This window comes from Gopherus evgoodei, chromosome 14, assembly GCF_007399415.2.
Source record: "Gopherus evgoodei ecotype Sinaloan lineage chromosome 14, rGopEvg1_v1.p, whole genome shotgun sequence".
Lineage (NCBI taxonomy): Eukaryota > Metazoa > Chordata > Testudines > Testudinidae > Gopherus > Gopherus evgoodei.
In genome coordinates this window covers 19,537,036-19,563,499 of record NC_044335.1, presented here as the reverse complement: position 1 = coordinate 19,563,499, position 26,464 = coordinate 19,537,036, and the positions used below count along the sequence as shown (strand labels likewise).

The 26,464-nt window shown below is 46.5% G+C and overlaps 1 protein-coding gene across 1 annotated transcript; it reads left to right on the top strand.

Moving 5' to 3' along the window:
• The first annotated feature begins 1,006 nt into the window (after positions 1 to 1,006).
• Positions 1,007 to 13,339, top strand: LOC115635320 (solute carrier family 2, facilitated glucose transporter member 10-like). The gene is made up of 5 exons (XM_030533813.1): positions 1,007 to 1,283; positions 7,109 to 8,491; positions 10,696 to 10,818; positions 11,668 to 11,803; positions 13,184 to 13,339. The coding sequence occupies exons 1-5, from the start codon at positions 1,280 to 1,282 to the stop codon at positions 13,278 to 13,280; spliced, it is 1,743 nt and encodes a 580-aa protein (XP_030389673.1). The 5' UTR covers positions 1,007 to 1,279; the 3' UTR covers positions 13,281 to 13,339.
• Positions 13,340 to 26,464: the final 13,125 nt, after the last annotated feature.

Here is a 26,464-nt window from a genome sequence, read left to right as displayed (position 1 = left end):
ATCTCTTCTGGTTATTCCACTTGCACTGGTTTAGAGGCAGTCCTCTAGAAGCAAAGGTTTCCTGCCAGAGCTATCCAGACTCCCTGCAATAAGCAATGAAGCATTTCACATGCATTGCTAAAATGATATATAGCATATACTATATTTAGGGCTGAGGTTTGGTGTAGATCTGTAATTCCAGCAGAAAGTCTTACTCTGGCCCTGGATTCATGTATTTAGAAATGCACCAATAAAAACTGCGCTTCAGAACCTGAGCATTTAAGTGGGGGTTCATGATACATTCAGCAGGAGCACTAGAAAACTTGCATGGTCAGGTGTTATTAACTCTTACGGTTTATTTCTTATCTATCAGTTCTCTAACAGCACCAGTGTACTAGGGCCTTTACAGAGGGCTGTGAAGAAAAGATCCAGGTCCCAAGGACCTTACAAGTACAATCCTAGAGGTAGAGGAACAGCGAGGATGTGCCATGCGCGTTGCAAGGGTTTGTGTTTTTGTCTGTGATGAGGGACAGTTTAAATCTCCTTCATAATATTCATAATTGTCACAGCCTGATTACACTGCGCCCCATACACCCAGAAACACCCCTCTCCTGCCCCGTTATTCTTAGGGAACACGGGAGGGCCGGGTTCATGCAGGAGATTTAAGCTGCCTCCTTGGAACTCACTTTGCAAAAATCCTTCATCGCAAAGGGAAGCGGATCAATAATAATTCCCTGCAAGGGAGACGGAATCAGTGCTGGAGGAGACAGGGCATACCCCGTTGGCGGGGCAGCTGTCCACGGGCCGGGGAACCAGGACTACAACCCCCAGGCTCCGCCGTCCCAGCTGCAGTAGGCAGCGCTCTAGCAACGTGGCGCTGTGCAGCAGCACCCCCTGGCTCGGCGCTGCCGGGCGCTAGGGGGGCTGGCGGGGACGGGAAAGTTTCTGGGGCGGGAGTTTCTGGAGGGTTTCGAGCCGGATCGCGGCAGGCGAGGCGTGCCCGAGCCTGGGAAACCCAGCCGCCAGTCCCGCCCCAGGCGAGAAGAGCGCAGGACTTTAGCGTCTGGCTGCCCGGGGATCCTGGATGTGGATCCCCGGTCCAGGGTTGGGAAGCCCCGCTCGTCTCCGGGTTTGGTTCAGAGCCCCCCTGCTCAGGTCTGCTGCTGCAGCGGGGGCGGATCCCCCCCGGGCACAGATGATCGGAGGGACCTGAATCAGTCGGTTTGGGTTTTACTGCCCTGTCCCGGGCTGTTTGGAAACAAACTTGAGCCGAACTTCCCGGCCGGCCTCTCGCATCGCCATGGGTAAGTGCCATGCCCGCACGGCGAGGGGCTGGGGGCGCAGCGGGGCTTGCGGGGCTGGCTGGCTCCAGGCGGAATCCAGGGGGCCGGGATGGGGGTTGCTTTGTCACTCGCCGCCGGTGCTGTTTCTCTCCCAGCCCCAGTGACCTCCCCCGGCCCGGATCGCACAGCCCGCCTGGGGCAGGGGGATGGTTTAAGCTTTTAAGGAATGGGGCTTCCTGGCAGGATCTGTGGGGGTGGAGGAGAGATGGATCGGGGGTGTTTTGTCGTCTCTCCCCCCGGAAGTTTTGGTGCTGTGAAGGAGGCTGGGTTGAATTCACACATACACAGCCCAGAGGAGGGATTCCTGCTACCTAATCCATAGCAGGGGCAGTGAGGGCAGCTTCCCCCCACCTCCGAGCTGGAGGGTTCAGATTCCGTGGCCCTCTCAGTCTTTGGGGTCTCTGCTGAGGCTGCCACCGCTTGGAGCTGGTGGCTTTTGTGATATGGATTCTTGTACGCTAGGAATGGGCCTGAAACCCTTCAGCCCATGTCCCAGAGTTCATGGGATATCAGGCTTGATGTTAAGTGAACTGTTACTGATTACTCCAAATACTTCCTTCATTACAACATTGCCACTGATTTCCTCTGGTGTAGTAGCGGAGAATCACTGTCATTCATTCTCCGCTGGCTAATTTAGATTCAGTTAATCCTCATACCACCCTCACAGCCAACTCTAGCACACAGGTCTCCGTTTTCAGTAGAGGCTAGTGATTTTGGGTGCTGCTAGTTTTGGGTGCCAACTTCACACACCTTAAAAGGGCTTGATTTTTTCAGAGGGTGGGTGCTCAGCACTTTCTGAAAATCAAGCTCCTGTGGGTGCATCTAGGCACACCCAAAAACAGAGACATCCAAAATCATTAGCCCCCTTTGAATATAAAAGTCACATTTTGTTTTGTATTGTCCAGTTTCAGACCACTGTTAAGGGTCTGTAGAGCCAGAACTCTATAGTCAGGCATGAGCATGTGGAGTGCTGTATCCCATGAGGCTGAATTGTAGCTGTGTCTTTTTTTTATTGCTAACTGCTTAGGGACAGGAAGCACCAGACCAGAAGGCTTATGAAAACATCGCTAACAGAAAGGATCCAAAAAACACAATGAAATTTTTTCACACACACAAAAAGTTGAAATTTTCAGATTGATTTTTGACAGAATTTTGATTCTGGAAATCTTTTTACCTAATGTCATAGTAAACTTTGTAGGCCAAATTATCCTCTCTGCCCCAGCCCATTAATGCTATTCTGGTGATATGAAAACAGCTCCTGGGGAACCCCCAGTGAAAGACAATTCCTCAGCCATTGAACTAAGCTGCTGGAACACTCTCTGCCAGCCCCCAATGTGCATGGATAGTATTTGGGGCACTGACATCTCATACCGTGACCTAGCACACCCATAGTGGGGCTTTGCAGCCAGAGCATCAGTTAAAGCTGCTCAGAGGCGCTGATTTTTGCCAGAATCTACCGCTTCCTCTTAGACTACAAGGAGCACAAAAGGTGGCTTAAAGCCAACTTTGTCCCCAGCCCCACTTCCTGGGATCAGTGGAGGAACAAAACAACTGAGAATTAGAACCCAGTATTAACCTTTTTGTTAAAGGACGTTGCATTGATTGAGAGTGTTAGCACTGGTCTTATGCAAATAATGTCCTTAGTGGTACAAAAGTCAGTTTACCTGAATTCTGACTGGCACCACCAACTGCTATTCTAGACCTGAGCCAAGTGAACACTTGACAGAGAGGCATCGGTGAGACCCACCAAACTTTTTCTCCTTGTGACATTAAGTAAAGAGTCAAGAGAGGAGAGCAAATGTGAAAGCCAAGTGCAGGGATACATGTCACTGAGCCCCCATGACAGCACTGGAATTGACTGAATAGCAAGTTGGATTTAAATCAAAGGTCATAAATCGTTAGTGCCCACAAAGATAATGAGAAGTACAGTAGAATGTCCCTGTCCCCTTTCTGTTCTTATTGAACAAATATTGTTTCTAATTATCTATATTACATGTGTGCAAGAAGTGATTAAGTGTAGGTAACTGCATGGAGGGTGGGTTTTGGCATGTATCATGAGTGACATAATGAATACAAAAGGCACGACAAAACTCTACAGAATAAATACAAATGTAAATATAGCCTTTACTGAGAAATAACCTTTACTGCATACTGTAATTAGAAGCTAAATATAGACACTTCCTGTAAAGCACAGACTGCAAAACATCTTGTAACTGATGTAGTTGAGGAAACTTTTCCATATTTCAGCGAGTGTTTCCATAATTTTTTTCCAATAGTCTATTTAAAATAACAGTATTTTAAATTAAAGCAAAACCAGTAACAAAGCATCAGTGTCACATGCTGGAAAACAGCATATTACAGAACAAACTTCTACCTGTGTCTCAACGTTTAGGAGAAACAGGTCATTTGGAGTGGTGAACATTATCTGTACAATTAGTATTGGTGTTGCCCAAAGACCCCAGTCAGGTTTCGGGCCCCGTTGTGCTAGATATTGTACAGACACAGAGGAAGCCACAGTCCCTTGCCCAGAGAACTTAAGGCTTTTGTCATAAAGAAATATTCAGAGCCCGAGCCTGGCCAGGAGAAGTAATTCTCTATTACAAGCCAGTACTTTTTTACCACCACTGCCCAGTTATCCTTATTTTCCATTTGTCAGGTTCTCCCACAGTAATTTTTTCCTTCTCTTGTGCCTCCCATCAAGGCTCTCAAAGCACTTTACAAATACTAATTAAGTCCCACAAACATCTCTTCCACGCAGGTAGCTCTATATTATTATCCCTATTGTACAGAAATGGAAAAATGAGGCACTGAAAAGTTAAGTGACTGGACCAAGGCCATGTGTCACATCAGAGATACAGGCAGAAATAGAATGAAGCAGTTCTAATTTCTGCTATCATTGGAGAACACTCCTGCCCTAATTTTACTCTAATAGGCTATATATAAAAGCCGGGTATTCTGTGTGGGGCATTAGACCTAAATGATGAGACTGAGGCCCAGGATTTTGTGGCAGGGATCTAGGGATTATGTGGCATGGGCAAGCACTCTACTCCTAAATGCCCTCCACTAGTCTAGTCCAAACCATTTAGTATTCTTTGTGTATCTGATTTATTCTGATATTTATTAAATTCAGGGCTTGTCTAGATACAGAAGTTGTATCAGCTGATTTTAAATCTGGTTAGTTAAACCAGTGCAACTTTTGTGTATGATCTTTCTTATATTGTCTTCATGCTGGTTTTATTGGTTTAACTTGCTTCTGTACATTTACCCACGCATGTGAAACTGATCTAAACCCAGTTTAAACCAACATAAGAGAGTACACGTATAGAGTCATATCAGTTTAATACAATCAGTGTAAAATCATGCCTTTAATTAAAATGGTGCAACTTTGTGGGTAGACCACATGAGAGAGTCTGCTTTCACTGAAGTCAGTGGGAAAGCTCCCAGTCAGGCCAGGATTTTACCCCAGCCTCAGTTTATTTTGTGCTGCCCCACTGTTTTATTTTCAGTATGGCTTGACTGCCTGTGCTGACCATACCTACCAGCCTGGTTACTGGTAGAAGTTTTCAGGGCAGAGCTGGAGGCTTTCAGCATCCAGGAAAGTGTGGGGAGTAGCTTTGGTTTTTGGTTCCCAGGGGACATCTGAGGCCTTTGGTAGGGGGATAGGATGCACTTCCTCTTAGCCTCCCCCTTTTGGTCAGAGGCACAGGTGGTTTTAAATCAGGGGGTAAGAGGGATTGAGCCACCACCCCAGCAACCCTTGACAGCAAGTAGCAGTGGGCCCCTACACGCACTCCCAACATCTTCCATTGCATTTAGCACTGAAAAACAAGCTCTGTGTTCCTGCTGAAATACTCAGCAGTGAAAGAGTTAACGCTGAAGTTTAAATTGTCTTCAGACTTAAATTAAGGTGACTGAGCATTTCACACCTCTCAGAGCACACACCACCAACCTGGTTTTGTATTCCCTTTGGCTTTCTTGCCGTGATAAGGGCTAGAGACTTCTTTTTAGCTAATGAAATTCTGGAGCATAACTGTGTTGCAATTTCAAAATAATCCACACTCATGCAGCAATTTACCTGCACACACATAATCATGCAATGCAGAGGGGCCTAGCTATATGATACCACTTATCTGGTGAGGAGACATTAAAGGGAAGTGCCTGAGATCTCTGCCTCTGTTATTAGCATTAGTAAAGGGACTTAAAAATGGAGCTTGTCAGAGGAAAGAAAGAGGACACAAAATCGATTAGTTTAATATTTTCTGCTCCTATTACCTCAGCGAGTCCTGTCTCCCTGCCCAGGCTCAGATGGAGGGCCAAAGACACAATGTGAGGGAAAGAAGTGAAATAATGGTGCAGGAAGTTGTAAATAAAGGCAATCAATTGTGTTAGCTAACACTATCTAGAACCTCAGTATCTTGACCTAGAATTTCTGATTGAAATAATTCACTACACTAAAAGTCAGATACAGTAAAGTCAGATCGTGGAATGGGAAAGTTTGGATCTAAAATATTGGACATCCCTTGTAATGAAAAGATGATGGTAGGACAAGGAGGAAGGATCTTCTTAGGAAGTCAGAGTTTATGCTGGACTTCAGGGAAATGGAATACATTTTCCCCAGAGAGGCCTGACCATTGCAGGGAATTAAGGAGGGATTAGGTAAGAAGTAAGGGTGACGGGCATGAGTGAGTGAGTGAGTGAGGTAAGAAGTTCGAGGGAACGTGGTAACGAGCAGCAAAGGGTTCACAGGATGGCCCAAGTGGTCCTTTCTAGCCAGGGCCGGTGCTTCCATTAGGCGACCCTAGGCGATCGCCTAGGGGGCCAGGATTTGGGGGGCGGCATTTTGTGCACTCCCCACGAGGCGCACGGGAGCTTCCGGTTCCACTCCTGTCGCGCCGCTGAAGAAGAACCTTCTGCCGACGTACCGCGGAAAACAGCGGCACACAACTGAGCAGCTCAATGACTGTCGCTGTCGCCTGTGGCATTTCGGCGGAGGGTCCTTCTTCGGCAGTGCGATGGGAGTGGAACTGGAAGCTCCCGCGCGCCCCGTGGGGAGTGCACAAAATGCCACCCCCCGAATTCTGCCTAGGGCACCAGAAACCCTGGCGCAGCTCCTGTTTCTAGCTTTCTGGTGTGAGAGTTAACAGGCAGGGGTGTCAGTATTCAGCACATAGAGACAGTAACTTGCTCCTCTGATGATTTATTTGTGAAATTCCTAGGTGGTGAAAAGAACCCACAAAGATGCTTCTAAGTTACAAATTGAGGACTAGAGCATCATAATGGTAACACAACCCACAGAAAAATACAGGAAGGAGAAAACTATATCCCCTGGCTGGGAAGTTGTTGAACATACAGAATAGTTTGGACAGTCTAAGGAGGAATTACCCTGGCTTCTCCACTATAAATCACTGACTTCCAGTTATAGCTAAGTCTTAACTGTGTTCACATTCACACACTAGGCCTACAATTTCAGAACTGTGAGCACAAATATGTGCACCCCTTTCCATGACTAAACTGCATGCGCAGTTGTGATGACTGAATCCACGCTCATTATAATTCCATAAATACATATCCAGAGAGATGCTTGATTGTTTATAGGCATGATTACCACAATTGTACACCCAATTGTTGTAATTGTTTGTGTAACTTAGGTGCGCAAATGTGCATGCTGAAAACCTGGCCTCCTTTTATCAGAACAGCTTTTTCCATTTTGTGTAACTATATAGTTTTCATTATAATGCCAGCAGAGTGAATCTTTAAAATTCCACTGTTGCTTGCTTGCTTTCCAGGTCGTGCATTGCTGGTCCTCCTGTTGCCTGCAACAGTCTCTCTCCTGGGTGGGTTAATGTTCGGATATGAGCTGGGGATTATCTCTGGTGCCTTACTGCAACTGCAGATGGACTTCCACCTCAGCTGCTTTGAACAGGAAATCCTCGTGAGTTCCCTGCTCATTGGGGCTCTCCTTGCCTCTTTGGTTGGTGGGATCCTCATTGACCGTCATGGAAGGAGGAGGGCGATACTGGTCAGCAACCTAATCTTGTTGTGTGGCAGCCTCATTCTGACTTTAGCAGGGTCACTTATTTGGCTGGTATTTGGACGTATGACTGTAGGGTTTGCAATCTCTGTGTCATCCATGGCATGCTGCATCTATGTCTCCGAAATGGTGGCTGCTCATCAGCGAGGGCTGCTGGTGTCTCTCTATGAAGCTGGCATCACCATGGGCATCTTACTCTCTTATGCGCTGAACTACATCTTCTCAGACATGACTGAGGGATGGAGATACATGTTTGGACTGGCTCTTGCACCGACTGTCATACAGTTTCTCAGTATCTTGCTCCTCCCGACTAAGCCTGTTGTATTAAACCTATGCGACTGTGACTCTCAGAAGGGCCTCATTCAACTGCAGAACAATGAAGATGGAGAGGAAGCAAAGCCAGAGCCATGTAAGGAGAAGCATTATTCCTTTCTTGACCTTTTCAGGTCTAGAGACAACATGAAAAGCAGGACTCTGGTTGGCCTGGGTTTGGTGCTCTTTCAGCAGTTCACCGGGCAACCTAATATTCTGTGCTATGCTTCCAAAATCTTCCGCTCCGTGGGATTTCAGAATGATTCATCTGCTGTCCTGGCTTCTGTGGGGCTCGGGGTGATGAAGGTGATTGCAACATTAGTTGCAATGGTTTTTGCAGATAAGGCAGGCAGAAGGGTATTATTGATTGCTGGGTGTGTGGTGATGTCTGTCTCCGTCACTGCTATTGGCCTCACCAGCTGGACTGTTCCATTGGATAAGGCCAGAGACTGTCAGACTGCCACAGAGCCCAATGCTTCGTACACCATTGCACAACATCCCATGCAGCCAGTATCCTCCCAACCAGCTGTGTTGTACATCCCACAGACTTCAGCTGCTGGTGAAAGTCAGTTGAGTCCTGGTTTTGCTCTTACCGGAGCAGAGGGTCTTACAAAAGACTTTGCCAGCACTAGAAACAGAGAGATCATTACAGAGTCTTCCCGCACTCAGAAAATGGACCTGCCAAATCAGTCCAATGAAGAAACGGTGCAAAACACAAGCTCTCCTTTCAGTGATACTCCCAATAGGGAACATATGATTTTAAATTGGATTACTTTGCTGAGCATGATGGCCTTTGTGAGCGCATTCTCAATTGGATTTGGACCAAGTAAGTATGGCGTTTATACATGCTCTGTCTGCCATAACCCATAGTATAAAAGCATGACTGAGCGTCACAATACTCTGAAAACATTTGCTATGTACCTGATTTACAAGGCAGCTGAGCGTCCTGCAACTGAAAAAATATCCCACACTCATGCCTATCTGAATGATTTCATACCGCTCCAGCCCTGCAGACTGGAGGTCTGGGACAGCATCAGTGTAAGGTTCCCATACATATTACCTCTGCCCTGAGTTATTTTTTTTATAGCTTTTTCTGTGGTGTTCATCACTGTAGAAACTGGGCACCTCACAAACATTGAGCTGATCTTCACAACAGCCCTGGGAGGCAGGGGGAAATTGTTAAACCCATTTTATAGATGGTAAACTGAGGCACAGGGGGACTAAGCGACTTGCCAAAGAGCATGCATGAGGTCAGTGGCAGAGCTGAGAATAGAATCCATATATCCTGAGTCACAGTCCAGTGCAGCCTTCCCTTCTTCCTTACTCGAGCTGGCTGGTCCATCTCTAGGCTTCAAAATATATTTGGAAAACTCACAATGCCTAATAAGAGAAGGAAGCATTGGCTTGAAGCTACATCTGGAATTTCATGTGTTTTTTAAATAGTTACTGTCCAAAAAGGCCAGCATACTCAGTGCCTCACAGTACAGTTTTTGGTCCCTGGGTCTTCATGGCCCTGTCGACCTTCCACATCTCTTCTGAGAGAGTCAGCAAAGGTGACAAGTCATTACTGCCAACTGGGGTGTAGACGCCCATCCACTAGGAACTGAAGTGAGATTATCAACTCATTTCACAGGTGTTACCAGTCACTTGCCGCCTGGCAAAGGCTCTTAGTCATAACTCGCCTAGACAATATTTGATAGGTAATCCACAGTTGAAAGCTTACATAAAGCACATCCAACCTATCCTCATTCAAAGCTGCCTTTTGTTTTAGGCAATAAAAGCTGTATTACACTTGCCTAAATAGATATTTTGAATAATTTAAAAATTGAATCATTTTTGCTTTTAATTTATTGTTATGTATAGTTACCCCTTTGAAAGTATCCCACTAACATCTGCTCCTTGACCGAATTCCTTGCACAAGCACCCAGATTTGTTACTGAGGGGTGCTTGTGAGTGCTAGCATGCTGGTATTTATTTATTCTGTTTTCAGTAATACTGAGGTTTTTATTTGGGGGAAAAGGAAACCACATCTAATGAAGTTAAAAGGATCTAAGTAAAAAGACAGTAGGTTCACGGTAGGCCTCATAAACTTGACAGCATCCCTATAAGTTGTTTTATGCCATCACATACGGTTTCACAAAATACTGAATTATTTCTGGGACATACCTAGATTATATACTGAAGTGTCCTGCACTCTGTGACAGGTAGTGTGGTCCCTTGGAGATTAGGAGAACTGAATTATATTCCCAGCTCTGCCACATACTTTCTGTGCAACCTTGGGTAAGTCAGTTAACCTCTCGGTGCCTCAGTTTCCCCATCTGCAAATCTGAACTAATACTACTTAGCCACCCATGTACAGCACTGAGCTCCATGGCCAAAAAGCACAGTATAGGGGCTCAGTACTGTTGTTATTATTTTATAATGAAATGCATGTAATAGAAACAGCTGCCTAGAATCCTGTAAATTAGACACACGACTGGTTAAATGTTAGGTGTGATGCTCCAAGACTGAGTTACATACGTCCCACCAAGTCTAAAGGGAGCAGCCATCCCTGCTCATCTTTCTGGAAATGGCCTCCCTGGGCATGAGAGGCACCCTCACTGTGTGTACTGTTCCCATCTCTAAAAGAGGTGTCTCTGGTTTTAGACAAAATGTAGCTCTGTCTCCTGCCTTTGTCCTGCTGTTTAGAACTGAGCCTGTTTATGTCCAAAATGTAGCTTCAGGTAACTGGGTTTTTAGGAGCTTTTCTGCAGATTCCTCCTGGGTCCCTCTCCCTGGGCCTTTGCGTGTAGTTTGTCTCTATGTTTGTATTGTGTTCCTCCACAAAATAGTAAAAGGTGGGATTTTAAAAAACTCTCAGCCTTGGCACTCCCCTGTTGAAGTCAGTTGAAGCTTTAATGTTGAATTCAGTGGGTGCAGAGATTGGCCAGTGCTCAGCCCCTGGTAAAATCAGCCTTAAAACTTTCCCATACCCTTTCACACTAAAGTTGCCTAAAGATGCTGTTGTCTCTCCTTCTTTCCTCTCTGCAGTGACATGGCTGGTCCTCAGTGAGATCTATCCTGCTGGAATAAGAGGAAGGGCCTTTTCCTTCTGCAACAGCTTTAACTGGGCTGCTAATTTACTGATCAGCCTCTCGTTCCTTGATCTCATTGGTATGTATAGTCCTCATTTCCTGTTTGCCTTTCCCAATGCAGTCCAAGCACCCTTCAGTTCCCTACTGTCAGGCTACTAGAATCAGCCAGGCTGCTAATGTCCCTACTGGCCACAGGATGCTGTGTGGGGATTTGGCATCATTTTGGGCTGCTGGTGGTTAGAATGGACACAACTCATGTGTGAAGAATTCACTCTGTGTGTAACTCTGTAGTCAAGCCTTGAACTGGGACCCTCCTCTACTACCAGGTGAGACAAAAGGGCACCATTCCTTGGCCACCCTGATAGGAGCCAGGCTGATTTTATCTCTGCTAGAAGTGGCTCCCTGCAGCTTCTATGTCATCCATGGTGATAAAAACACTATAGCTTTTTCTTCATTCTTTCACATTGGGTTATTTTGTGATGTAGGCAATGGAAATGTTGTACTGGCCAAGTGCAGCAAATCTGAATCTGTCTGGAAAGCACCAAGCTTGCAACTTTTGGAACCTCTTGCTCTTCAACTTTTCTTGCCAGCAGAGCTATCTGATGCACTAAACTGAGAAAATCATCAGGTACTGCCTGGCCTCTGGAGCCAAGGTTAATCCCTGCTCCTTACACAGCTCTGGCAGACAGAGACTGGGATGTCAGTACTTCAGCGTTCTGGAGCTGTGAGTTGTCTTTCTCATTGATTCACAATCTGGGCCTTGTGCATTTCTCTGCTATGTTTTACAGACTTCTCTAAGTACGATGGCTCCACACAACACAACTGATGTTTGGTCAAGATACCAACTTGCTTCATATGCCAAAGGACATTCAGTGCAAGTGGTGTTATCTCTTGTTAACCCTTCACTCTTTTGTACCTGTTTCTGTAGATGCCGTAGGCTTGTCATGGATGTTTCTTCTCTATGGAGTAGTGGGAGTGGCAGCTGTTATATTTATTTATCTTTTTGTTCCGGAAACAAAAGGACAGTCTCTAGAGGAGATAGACCAGCAGTTCTCAAGGAAACGGTACGTACGCTGCGTTGCTGGCTCTTTTCCAGGTCAAAGGATCCAACCCTATGACTTTAGTAGGGGGTCTTTGTAACATACATGAAGGATCAGGCCTCCAGTTATTCATCCGAAAAGCAACTGATCTGTGTTACTAAGGGCATGTCTACACTACAGAATTATGCTGACCTAAGTTATGTCGTCATACAGTCACCTCAGTAGTTAAATCACTGTGGGATGGTTTCTGAAAGCCATTAACAGTAGATATAAGCTACACAATGTCTACACTGACACTGCATCAACCTAACTACATCATGAAGATATAGATATTAAGTCAGCGTAGCGAAGCAGTTACGCCAGTGGGAGCAAACTTTTAGTGTAGCCACTTCCATAGTTAGGTCGACGCAATGCAGCTTATATAGACCAAGCCTCAGTTCTGAATGAGATCATCCATACAGATGTTTAATGAAGTTTAACCAATCCAATTTAAATTCACACCTCCAATTAGTTTGAATTAACTTTCCTGAGTATTCCTGTATAGACAAGTCCTTAGATTGATAACTAGTCAGCAAAATGTCTGTGAATGAATCACTAAAAATCTGAATCATCTCGTCAGTGGCAAGATTGATTTGTGTCATTTATTTATTTGTACTTGATTCATTCTGGAGAATGAGTCTAGACTGGACAGTTTCACGTTCTTATTCTCAGACACCCTTACAGTAGTGGCAGGTCAGGGCTGAGGTGCATTAACAGACCTGGGGGAAAATTAGGGAGAAAATTGCAGGAGTTGCTATAGGTCAGCACTGAGGTGCACTCTTAGCCACGCTATGTGGGAAGCCCAGGATTGGACATCACAGATCAGGACAGAAGGGCATTGCAGGAGATGCAGAGGAAGGACTTTAGTTTGCCATTTATACCCTACTTATAAATTAGTAGAGTCATAGATTTTTAAGGCCAGAAGGGACCATTTAGTCTGTCCTCCAGTATAACCCATAGCTTTTCACCCAGTACTTCCTGCATCAAGCCCATAACTTCTGGTTGAGCTAGAGCAGGGGTTCTCAAACTGGGGGTCAGGACCCCTCAGGGGTCATGAGATTATTACATGGGGGTCACGAGCTGTCAGCCTCCATCCCAAACCCCACTTAGCCTCCAACATTTATAATGATGTTAAATATACGAAAAAGTGTTTTTAATTTATAAAGTGGGTCGCACTCAGAGGCTTGCTGTGTGAAAGGGGTCACCAGTACAAAAGTTTGAGAACCACTCAGCTAGAGCATGTCTTTTAGGAAGATGCCAAGGAGGGATTCTGTGCCCACCATAGGGAGAGAGGGGAAGAAAAGTAAACACTAACACACTGATAACAGCAGCTGCTCCTAGCTGACCTTAGTCATTGTCCGGCAGGTTGTTGAAAGGAAACACATTCAGGCGAAGATTTGGAAGAAGGGGAAACTTTGCACGTGCTCAGTACCAAAGGGTGGAGCACTCCAGCGCATCCTGAAACAAGCCACCTGCAGCGAGTGTCACTGTAAGGAAACAAAAAGGGTCTGTGACAGCAAGAGATTTACTCTGGATATCTTCAACATACGGCAGTACTGACTCGAAGGAAAAGCCCTGGCACAATAAGCCAGCGCACTGAACTTATTGCAGTGCCTTGAATCTTGAGACACGGATGTTAGCGATGCTGTAGGTTGTGTCCGTATATATATGTGCTATATGTATAGACAATAGCATTCTGGACTCTGAAGAGGGACCCTCTCATTGCTTTGGTATCTTTTATTATTTCAGAGGTTGGAACCTCCCACTGTTTGTTGAATTTATGTTTTTTTGTACTTGAGAAATAAAGCACAACTTATGCCAAGAAGTCCGGATTCTGTCTCTCTGCACTATCTGTGTGCAGAATATATATTGTCCTGGTTAAGAGATCTGCTTGCTTCATGACTGATGCACAGGCTGTTCCATGAGCATGTCAAAGATTTAACAGTTTGTATTATATATTCTTAGTTTTTTAACTTTTGAGCAGTGCCATAGAGTCTGTCAGGTAATCTGAATAATTGCCCTGACTGAACAGAGATAACTACGCAGCCAATGCTAGTCTACAGGGCTATGGGGCAATATTTTCCAGAACATAGGGGCCAAATGTTCTAAGTAGCCCTCCTCCTAGCTGATTCCATATGATTTTCACCAACAGAAATGGGTATTTATTTGTACACCTCCTGGGTGTGGTGTTCTGTGCCATCTAATGGCACCGAGACCACTTAGAGAGAAAACGAGTCTGCTTTACAGCCTGAGCTAACAGCCAGTCGGCTTTTAGCTCAAGTGGCAGATGTTCATGCACAAAGCTCCAGAGATCCTAGGTTCGATTCTGCCTGCCGACGACCAGGGTCTGTCAGCATTACACACATTTCCCCATTGTGCACACACAGAGGCTCTTTTGCATGCATGGACACGGGTTTTGCTTGCACAAAAGGTTGTGAGTGCAGTTTTCAGGCACTTTTTTGAAAATTTGGCCCCAAATTCTGTTTTTGCTTCTTCATTTTACGCCTAATTTTCTAAAATGAGCCCTTCTCAAATAGTCTCCTAAGCACATGTATGTCATTCAAAACGACACCATTAATTGATACCACAGTCACCTCCTCAGGCAAAAGCCTGTGACTTGGGCTCTGTTGGAGCAATGGAGGAAAGAAGTCCCAAGTTTCAGCACTGAGGATGAAAACCACTAGGCAGCTCTATAGTGACTGAAGTATTGTTACCATCTGCCAATTGTTTGGCAGCCTATATGAAATGAGTTTGCTGGGTCTCAGTGCAGCTGACAGTGGAGAGGTGGCCACAACAGCAAAACTGCCAGTGCAGTTGCTGCTCCTCTTGAGTATCTCCACGGAGAGAGGAAGGGTCACATGGGCCATAGTAAATGACCTCCTCTCCTACCTCTAGCTGGAATTCCTTCATGGATTGTACCATTCCCCTTCCCCAAGTGACCTCCCTTGTCAATAGGAACGCTTCATTATTTCTGACTTTCACATCCTCTTTTCATCTTGTGTTGATCAGACAGTAATTTCAGCCCTTACTCTGCCCAGTGGGGGACGTAGTTCAGTGATGATACTTCAGTTCACTTTCCTTTGCTGTGTCCATCATCATTAACAGACAGCTAATGGGAAGCAAGTCCCGATGCCATCAGGATTACTGCAGAAGCAGAACAAATGCAGAAAGTTCTGAAATATGCCTTTGCTCCCTGGGGAACTGGAGGCTCTGACTCCAGCCTCAGTGTTTCTTTCTGATGAAAACCATCATTCATGCAGTCACTTTCTCCCCATTTGACGCAGTGAGGCACCATGGCCTTGTCACTCAAAGTACGTCATTCAAATCCATCCCGAAAGCCCACTTCTCTCACCATGCCTGCCAGAGACTAGCTGGCTGATACCATGAGTGTGGAGTTACTGGGGATCATCCATCTGTCTCTTTGCTGACAAAACCTCACCCCCACTCTGGATTATAAATATTTTGTACTATCAAGACAAAGCCCATCGCTCTTAGGGTTCCTAGCTCATTTGCATGCCATGTCCCTTCCCAAAGCCTCCATCCCAGTGTCTGCCTCCTACTGTTCTAGGTTATTAATTATTTGCAGGCAGGGAGTGGGCTTTATTTTCTGTTTGGGAAGCATCTAGCACACTGAAGTGCTAATGAAGACAAACTAATCATCCTCCATTAAACCCGTTGCAAAGTAGGACAGAAGCAAGGTCTCCCAGCAAACGTGATTCTCCTGAACTCAAAGACTTTGGAGGATAGAGTCTTCCCAGCGAGAACATCTCCCCTTAACCAGGCTTGGAACTAGGAACTTTACTTTTCAAAACTGTTGAGTGCAGCTGGTCAGATAATGGTTATAGATATCTGCTGCTCTTCCTTAGAGTCCCTCCTACACACACACCTGTGTCCTTGAGCCCCTATTACCAGTGTGAGCTCCAGTTACTACACACAGCCTCTGATGAGCTATGGAAAGGGAATGTCTTTCACTGAGTCTCTGGGCTGGGATTACAAGGGGAGGGTGCGGGGACTAACACACTGTTTTACTTGGTAAGCCACCCCCTTGATTTCATGTACAACGTGATATACCAGAATCACTGTAATGACTTTGCAGTGCAGACAAAGGGGAATAGGAATCTTCTCTGTGGTACACTAAAAAACGGGCATAAAGTACTGGGATGTCGGGACGCTTGCTCAAACTCCTTTTCAGTCATCATTCCCCATGGTACAAATACAGCCGCAGCTCTTGTGTATTCACCCACGAAAGCTCGTGCTCCAAAACGTCTGTTAGTCTATAAGGTGCCACAGGATTCTTTGCTGCGTGTGCTCATTAGGCTTTCATATTTTTAAAATGTTTATTCTGACACAATGAATAATGCAGGGCATGTCTTGTCTTCTAAACTGACTGCATCTGCATAGCATAGTTGGGAAGGGTAGCCCAGTGGTTAAGAAACTAGCCTGAGAATCAGGAGAGCTGGGTTCAAGTTTGTGACCCTGGCACTGATTTCCTATATGACCATTGTCCCTGGGCCTCATTTTCCACATGTGTAGAATGAGGATAATTTTTCCCTGTCTCTGCAGAGTGTTGCGAGGTTAAACTCATTTAAGTCCAGCATGGCTCATTTCCTTTTAGCTCTGAGATATGGCCACACTGGTGGTGCAGTTGCAAGCTCTCTAGTGTAGCCACTCTAAACCAGTGGAAGAGAGCTCTCCCGTCGACTTAATAAATCCACCCCCAATGAGTTGGCAGCAGCCGACATAGTGCTGTCCACACCAGCACTTATGTCAGTGTACTTATGTTGCTCAGGGGGGTGACTTATTCACATCCCTGAGTGACATAAGTTATATCAACGTAAATGGTAGTGTAGACAGCCTTGTACACAACTGAGACAGCAACCATCTCTTCTGCTCCACCAAGAACAGCAGACTTGGTTGTCTGTTCAATATTCCAACCAGGACCTGTCTGCTTTCTCCCATACCACCCTGTGTACATGGAAGGAGCTCACTATAAACATCTGGGAAGTCACCACACTGTGGTTCTTCCAAACTGCTTCCATCTCTGCCATGACACCTACGAAACACTTGAGAATGTTTTAGGCGGCTGGAGTGCACAGACTGCAGCTTATTGCTCTAGCCAAAACTGTCTCTACCTTGCACTTCCTCCAGTCCATCTGTGTGTTGTATTCACCAGTTGTCTCTCATTTTATACTCAAATGGAGGGAGGGACTATCTTTAAATGGGCGTACAACACCTAGCACTGTGCGGCCCTGATCGGTGGCCCCTAGGAACTTCTGTAATATATAAATAATATTTGACAGGAACTTACTCAACAGATGCAATAGATTGAGTCCTCCCTAGGGACTGGGTAATACTGGATTAGCCTTGTCCCATGACATTATCTTCAGGATAACCTCTGAGGAAGGAATGCTAAAGCCCATGAACTGGCCAAAGCTGGAAAAGGTGACTCATACCCGCCCCTCACAGGAACACATCACATTCTGACACTGCTGCTGGGTGGTCCTGAGCAATGTGCACCACAGTGATTTATCCCAGGCAATGCTGCCTCCTAAAGTGATTCTGAGCAGGGAACAGGAAAATGTCATGTGCCGCATGGTAACAAAGTGACCTATTGCCCTTCTCTGGAAGGTAAATGAGCCTGTGTTGTGATAGTTGGATCGTCATCACCTCGGTACTATGATTACCAGGACCAGCACTAGGGGTTTTAGCACCCTAGGCGCACGGCAATTTCGCTGCCCCACTCTCTGGTCCCGCGGCTCTGGTGGAGCTGCCGCAGTCGTGGCTGCAGACAGTTGACTGCTCCACGGCTCTGGTGGAGCTGCCGCAGTCATGCCTGCGGGAGGTCCACCAGAACCGCGCGAGCAGCCGACCGTCCGCAGGCACGACTCCAGCAGCTCCACCAGAGCCGTGGACCAGTGGACCCTCCGCAGGCACGACTGCGGTAGGTCCACCCGAGCCGTCTGCCGCCCCCTCCGGCAAAACGCCGCCCACCAATAATCCTGGCACCCTAGGCGATTGCCTAGGCTGCCTAAATGGAAGCGCCAGCCCTGATGATTAGCACATACGAGTCTGGAAGTCTGAGAACTCTGACCCAGTCCAAGAAGGAAGGTTGGGGTATACAAGAGGGGCTTTTAACTGCTGAAATTATAAATTCAAGAGAACTTCACCACCCATGATGGGAAGATGGGTGCTTAGTGGGCATTATAAAGGAAAGAGGAGAAGGATATGAGATAACTCACAAAGCCCTATTCATGGTAGATTTTGCATGGGGCAGCAAAGAATTCAGAGGTGAAGGGGTAAAGGTTGGAGTTAACAGGAAAAATTCAAACTACCCTACTGCGAACCTTGGGGTGATTTGCCAATGGCACTTTGCTGCCTTTTCAGCAGGGTCTTGGGACCTACAAGGATCACATAACACAGCTAGTCACGCGTAACTATTTCTTTGCACTCCAGACCCCTCAGCAACACAGCCTCTCAACACCAGCTAGGATCACAGGCCATAGCCCATTAGACCATCAGCCCGCCAAGCCTCGTATCTTGCTTCCCAGGTGACAAGTACTTTATTTTTCAGAAGATGAGGGAAGGGGAGGCAGGAAAGCCTCCAGAGTGCAGCACCTAGGTAGTTGTGCAATGCTGCACCTGCATGGGAAATGGCTCTGTGTAGACCTGTTGCCTCCTCCAATCTAATACTGTTTGGGGAGTGGAGCTGCACCCACTTCAGCCATGCCATGCATAGCCAAGCTCACAGTTTGGTCAACAGTTCCCCAAAGGAAGCAGTTGTGTGTGTCTTACCTGAAGGGAATAAAGTGCATTATTTACTTTCTACCACTAGATAGAGCCCTGGGATTGGGATAAACCCTTTCTGTTTGTCCTGGAGGCAACATTATCCTCTGGTTTGCTTTGTCCATTCTCCCACTGGTACTAGGGTTTCTCAGGACACATATTTTGGTGGCCTCAAAGTATGGCCACCAACTCACAGTTTTTCCTAAAATACTTAATTAGCTTTAGGAAAAACAAATAAATATGCACAAATACATGTTCCAAATCATAATTTATTTATTGTTAGCTACTAAGTCTGCTGTGAAAAATGATATTAACAAACATACAAGTATCACTGTTCACAGTAGACTTACTCAGACTTGGCAAGCCTGGGGACAAATTAAGCCCTGGATGTGGGGTCGGTGGAGGCAGCATGGGGCTGGAGCCTGAAGCCTCATGGCCAGGGCCTGGGGACGGAGCCTGCAGCCATTCAGACGGAGCCTGCCGCCCTGCCACCCCAGGGCTGAAGCCCAAAGTCTGAGCCCCATCACCCTTGGGAAGGTGGGGAACTCATTGGCTGCCTGCTCCACCAGCATTGTGCCCCTCGTGTCTCTAGAGGGGGGCAGGGCCCAACCCCTGCTGGCAGCCCCAGCAACCAACACCAAGGGAGTGCATCCAGGAGCAATGTGGGGAGGAGTGCTACTTTGAAACACACACCCCCATCACAGCCCAGGAGGTTGCAGCCACAAGAATATCCCCTGGTGGCTGCATTTGAGAAATGCTGTGCTAACTGCATCATCTGTGTTTAGCTTTATTTTTCTTGCAGATAGGTTAAAATTGGACTGGTCCATCACACACTGACAGGGCACCAGTGAAAAACATCAACCAGCCCCAACCAGAAAGCCAGTGCTCTTCCCATTCTGATCAGGGATCGATTCTGTCTCAGGCAGAGCCAGAATGGGTCAAGCCCTAAAACCAGGGGACACTTGCTCCTTGATCCCCTTTTCTGTCTCCTCATTCGTTGTGCTCAGTGTAGCCGAGTGGGGAAAGTTCCCAGTAGTAAATTTCTATGAAAAATGAGGTGAGCGGCAGGAAATTGGCAACATTTTGACCAGCTCTAGCAATTAATGGCCATGAACCTGAATGCCATATTGTTGGGAAGAAGGAATTATTGTGAAAGTGAGAGGCTGCAGTAGAATAAGGGACAAGACTTGGCTCCTGTCCCTGTGAACTCTGTGCTGAGGACCAGCTCCTGCTTCCTCTGAGCTCTGTCCTGGGACTCCTAGTCCAACTCCTGCCTCCAAAGGGTAGTGAAATTAGAGCGGATGCTGTGGTTTTATCCTTCAATTGATTAATAAGCAATAACTCAGCTCACTTCCCCTCCCGCTCCCTTATAGGAGGGAGCCAAAGCAGAAAATGATTTTCTGTATTAGCAGAAAGGAACTGAAGCATTTCCAGGATATGCCAAACTAGTTTCCTTCATAATCTTCTTCCTAGACAAACGAGTCCCCTCTCTAAATTTGTGGCCTATTAGCGCAGACGCTGGCTGTTTTTCTTCCCCGCTCTTCTGAGTCAAAGACCTTGTAAGACTGGGGGATACAGAAATGCTTGAGTTTGTGATAAATCTTTAGTGGGGTTTTGCTTCCTTTACTTTCACAATATTTTCTTTAGTTTCCTAGCCAAATATTTCCTAAGGAAAGATTTCTGACTTCCTGTGCACTGCAGCTCAACATCTGTCCACTTCAGGGGCTGAAGTAATACACTGTTAAGGGGGTTTTGATGTCAAGCCAAATCCCCTCATGGGAACGACTTGTGAGGTTCTAGCAGCCTGCCCACTCCATCTTCACCCCCAAAAAGGACCCCATTTGCTCTCCTCACTTGTGCTATCATTTCATTTTTCCCACTGCATGGCCAGGCTATAGCAGAGACAGGTTTAAGCCACAGATGCCTCTGCCAGGAGCTTTGATAACACAGTGCAAGCACCAGCTGTCTGGATGAGTGTGTATGATCCCAGTATAAGAAGCAGTGCTTAGATAATCTGGGTACCCATCCAGCAGTGGGGGTGATGGGTAAATAGTCTCCCTTCCCCCAGAGGTCACTGCTGGATAAAATTTAGGTAGTGAGAATTCTGCAAGGCCACTCACGGCTAACACCTGCTCATCCAAACTGGCAAGAGAGAATTTAACAAATCTCTGCCAAAGAGGAAGTGATGGAAGGATCCTCCGGAATGATTTAAGGGGAGGACGCTGCCATTGGACAGCATGGATGCCACCAGGAATATGGCTGTTTGAGGTTGTGGCTTGCTATGAAAAAGCCATTAGGGTGTGGGTTGTCATGGGGGATGATAGGGAACACGGGTCAAATGGATAAAAACTCTGGAAATCCACACCTGAGCTTTATGGGCCACAGTTCCAAATGGGCAGGCTCTTTGCTGAGGGCACAATCTGCATCTACAAGATTTGCACTTGCTGTTTTATGCCCTCATGTCTGGCTACCTCTCACTACCTGAGTGTGGGCGAAAAGCACCTGCATGGTACTCTGAGGTGCTTCTCACAATTTGCTTGTGGGGCACAAATATGTGGATGTAAATTGCACCTGCTAGAGGAGAATCCAGGGCTCAGGCTGATTTCAGAGTTGAGGGCCACAGCTAGGGTGACCAGATGTCCCAATTTTATAGGGACAGTCCCGATATTCAGGGCTTTGTCTTATATATTACCTATTACCCTTCCACCCCCATCCCGATTTTTCACACTTGCTATCTGGTCACCCTAGCCACAGTCATCCATGGTAAACCCAGTACAACTCCAGCGGCGTCTCTGGACTAGAATTCCCCACTGGCTCACTCTCTGGTGTACATTATATGTGGGGTGCACATGGGCCTAGAAATGGGGAAATAGCATAACTTGTACTGATTTGGCATCAGCTGGGAGGGCGCAAGTTCTAGGATGAAAGGGCCATGTGGGGTGTAGCAAGAAAAACAGTAAGGGAGGGGTGAAAATTTAAGTATATTTGAAGTCAGTGGAGTAAATCAGGGATTAATTGAACCTGTTCTCTCACTCACTCTCTCTGGTCTGAAGAACAGGCGGCTGCTTGCGTCTATCATTTATGTCCAGGAAAGTGACATGCAGCCCTTGGTAGTTTCCCGAGTGATCTGGGCAACCCACCTTGAAGCCATTCTGCTCCTTGTCTGACAAGGCTGGGCCATGGCAGTGGAGGAGAGGGTGAGATGTGCCTGTCTCATGTGGAGGGGTAAAGCTTGTAAGTGGCACTGGATCTTTCTGATGCTGCATTTTGCAGACATGGATCATAGGGCCAACTAAGAGTTGGGGGAAACATTGCTCAGGGTTACAGTGATTTTGGTCCCATTTTCTGAACACAGGATCTGGCAGCAGATGCTCCCTTTGAAACCCACAATAGCAGGTGACACAGAAAGGCGACTTCATGAAGGTTTCCGATTAAAACCCTCTGGCTTCCCAGGTGCAGGGATTCTGAGAGAAGCGCTATGCATTTGTCATCCTGCTGTCTATGACTGCAGTCATTTAGCACTAGCCAGACCGGCTGTGTGCATCCTGCATGTTACAAGAGCAGCAACTCAGAGACCCTGGAGGTGAGGGTCTTCTAGGATGCAGCAGTAATGAGTGAACCTAGTGTGGAATCTGCCCCTGGCTAGGCTACTGGGAGCAGCGCAGAGCTGGCTGCAGTTGGGTCACTCTTTGCACATCTTACAAAGGGAAAGCACAGCCATTAGACAAAAGGAAACTCCCCTGCTTCCACTTCCAAGCAAACTAGAAGCGAAAGAACAGGGAGAGGACTAACAATGATCACCGGACCACTCCAAGAACTCCAGGATGCTCAGGATTATCCGTTCTGCACTGTACAGACTGCAGCACATTCTTGCTACCATGGGGAGGAGCTCCAGGTCTTTTCAAACTGCACTGAACAAAACCATCCCACAGCTTTCAAGTCTTCCAGCTCCGCACACTGTAAATCTAATCATGCCTGAAGCTACTGCCCTAGCATCCAGATCACAAACATGGACACTGACAGCGACTTTGCCATGGCAGAGTGGGTTGGAGGGCTATCCTGCATGTTTATACATAACTGATAACAAGAAGATCAGTCTGCCCCACAGATTTGCTGGATGCTACTGAGTGACATGAATAAAGGATTTGTGACAATTAGAAAGGTCCAAATTAATTCTAAAACCATTGCAGAGCTAGAGAAGAAATAAAAGGGTTTTTATTTCATTAGAAACTTTCTAACCACTTGTAAAGTGCCCAGGAATGTTTTGATCACCATCCATGAAGGGGCAGATTTCCAAAGAAGATAGATGTGCAATTGTGCATTTGTTCACACTGTTACTATGACTGCACACACACACATCTGACCAGAACTGGCTATTTACATAGCCAAATACCCAGTTGGTACATTGAATCATGGGAACTATGTGCAGAATTTTAGTTATGCTTGGCTTAAGTGCACTATTTATTAATGAATTTTTTAAAGATTATTGAGAGGGCAGAGTATTTGGTGAGTGCTTTTTTTCATGTAGAATAGTAAATATCCAAATAAATACATGGAAATAAGTAAGTGTAACCCTGAATTTGTTTGTTAACCCTGTCCAAACCAACCTTAAAAACAGGCCCAGAACCCTGAAGGTGGAAATGTAAACCTTCGAGGGGCAGAGGAACTTGGCACCGCTGCTGTGTCCTAGAGCCATAATCGCGGTAAGGCTGTCTAGGCATCTGCAGTGCTGGTAAGTATAGTAAAGGGTCTCATAATCCCCATGACAGTTACCTACCCACTGTAAGAAATAAAACTGGGAATGGGGGGTACATGTCGTTCTTGTGTGTAGGAAGGCAGCACCCCAGGGATCACTGCATGGTGAGTACAGGCTCTAGGTCCCCACTCCAGGATGGAAGGAGCAGGGACAAATGAAATATGATAACTGGAAAAAATATGAACCGGAAGATGAGATGTTTAATACACTCCAGATCCAGCACAACACCCGGAGCTGCACAAAAACCCACTCCTTGTTCTGGAACAAAGATCCCATCCCACTCTGAGGAGAATCTAATATACAGAATGTGTGTCATGATATGTTATATTACCCTTGTCTGACTTCAAGCATTATACACATCATACTGTTTTCTAGCAGGGGAGTCTAACCCTGAAAGCCAGCATGAAGGAATGGGCTCTGCTTCTCCTGGCTGTCTCCCTCCCTTCCTGTGCTCTCTGGTTGTGTTTCTCCACCACTCTTTCCAGGAGATGCAGATCTGAGCTCTCTGTGTATGTCAGCAACAAGCTGGAGTGAGCCAGTCTACATTTGCACACTGCAGCTCCTGCTAGGATTCCTGTGTTTGATATCTTTGGCTTGCATCCTTGTACTTCCTGTCTCTATCTAGCCTTCTCGCTTTTGCTTCTGCCTTTGGCTTCAGCACTTCCAGCCTTCACTCTTTGCCTCAGCTTATTAAATTGATAGAAGGAGGGATGCTGTCATTTTTAATCAGAGGGGCCATTTGGTTCCTCCTGTCCTCTCTTTAAGCATTTTAGTGCCTGCTAAATTATACCTTATGGCAACAGGCCACATCGTTTTGTGGCTCCCATTGTCCATGCTGGATTGTATGTTAATGAGCAAGGAACATGCTGGGGGGGTGGAGGGGAGCTGCCCACTTCCCAAACACCAGCAAGGATTTGTAAAGCGAGCTGTTCTGGCTGCTGCCAGCTAAAGATCTGACACTAGACTTTCCTCCCAGTCTTATACAACACACAAGAGCCCTCTGACTTCAGTGGGAGTTACACACACAAAAGTACTAGGCAACATAAAGAGTCCATCATTGTGTCATTGGACTCCGTGGGTTAAATTCTGCCTTGACACAAGTGAGCACAATTCTTGTCAACTTCAGCAGGAGAGCCTTCTGCTTATGCCCTTGCTGGATTTGATCCACTAAATAGGCATGTTTCCAGCCTGAGCTGGTCCCAGCTGGGTATCACCTCCCCTTGGCTAAGCTGATGGGAGCTACATTGAGTGGGTCCCACTTGGAAGTCATTTCCCCTTGTTTGATTTAATAGGAGTCATACTAGTCCCAGCTGAGAATCATTCCTACCAGGCTCACAGAACTCAATCTCAACAGTCCTAGCAACACACTGACCAACCTGGGCTAGCAGATGGGAATGAAGAACTTGACCTCTTTGCTGTGGCGAGTAAGAGAAATCAGAGACTCCCATCAAATGAGGGGGGTTAGGAACAGCCTATCACTGAAATGTAATACTGGGCCTAAATATGCAACATGGGCACGGTTTAAAATACTGTTTAAAAGAAGCTCATCTCTGCTGATAAGGCAGTTGGTATTGTAGAGCAGCATGCGATCTCCAAGAGCGGCCATGCTGGCAAAGTCGCAGAGGCACAAGAGGAATCTGGGATTTAGGCTCATCTGCAACATTCTTTTTCACATCATTATTATTAATAATTAGTATTATTTTAATAGCAACACAAATTAACCTCCAAATTAGGATTTTATTTTTTGCCTCTAGAAAAACCCCAAATGCACACCCACATTGAGCCAGTAGATGCTTAGCTACTCAATTTATTCACACAAATTTGTGTTTCTGTGCTCATCAATATCACATAGGTTGTAAGCTCTTTGGGGCATGGACCATAGGCACCAGCTTTCTCCTTGCCCCAGGTGGCTCAACCTCTGTTCTGCCCCAGGCCCCGCCCTCACTCCATTCCTTCCATCAAGCCCCCATCCCTGCCCCATCTCTTCTCACCTCCGCTCTGCCCCAGGCCCTACCTCCACTCCATCCTTTCCTCCAAGCCCCTACCCTTGTCCCACCTCTTCCTGCCCCTGGTCTGCCCCCACCCCACCTCTTCCTGCCCCTGGTCTGCCCCCACCCCATCTCTTCCCACCCAGTCCCACCCCCTCCCCCAAGCGTGCTCCATCTCCAATCATCCCTTTCCCCCCAGTGCTCCTGCATGCCATGGACCAGCTGATCTGCAATGGGCAGGAGGCGCTGGGAGGGACTGGGAGGAGTTGACTGGCAGGGCTGCCAGTGGATGGGAGGCACTGGGGGGGAGGGGAGGAGCTGGCTACTGGTGGGTGCTTAGAGCTAATTTTTTTCCTTGTGTGCTCCAGTCCTGGGGTACCCATGGAGTTGGCACCTATGGCAGGGACCATCTTTTTATTCCAAGTTTGTGTGGAACCTAGCACAATGGGATGTTGGGCCATGACTGGGGCTTTTAGGTGCTACTGAAATGCAAATAATAAATCATAATTATTATAATATATGCATATGCAAAACCACAGGTGCAAAATGGATGGCTTGGCTGAGACTTCTGAAAAATGTCTGTCTGCAGTCCATATTTATGAGAAAAATAGAGTTAACCAAACAGACTGCCAGATAAAGATCAAAAAGATGGGGGAAAAGAATGAAAGAATTCCCTCCGTATTCCCTTCAGAGGCAGAGATGCTCATCCACCCTGCACTCTGCTTTTCTCCTTTCTCACATTTGGGACTCTTTTCCCATATCAGCTCAGGAATGGTTGCATATTTGTTCAAACTCATCTCATTGTATTTTCCAGCTCAAATATTATTTTTTCAGATGCCTCTCTTCCTGACGGAATTGGAATGGAGAATAGAAAGGGTATCTCCTGAGATGCTCCCTGAGCTTTTCCTGACCACTGGGAAGCTTTGGCTCCATGCCACAGCTGGAGAAAACCTGGCCTGGCTGAACAAATTTGATTACTGAGCTCACAAGTCTGGGAGTAATTTAGGCTAACGGCAAAAATAAAAGTGGGACAAGCAAGAGTGTTAAGAAGAGTGGAGGTGAGGAGAAGAATTAAATTGCAAGCTGTTTGGGGGAGAGACAACCCTTTTGTTTTGTGTT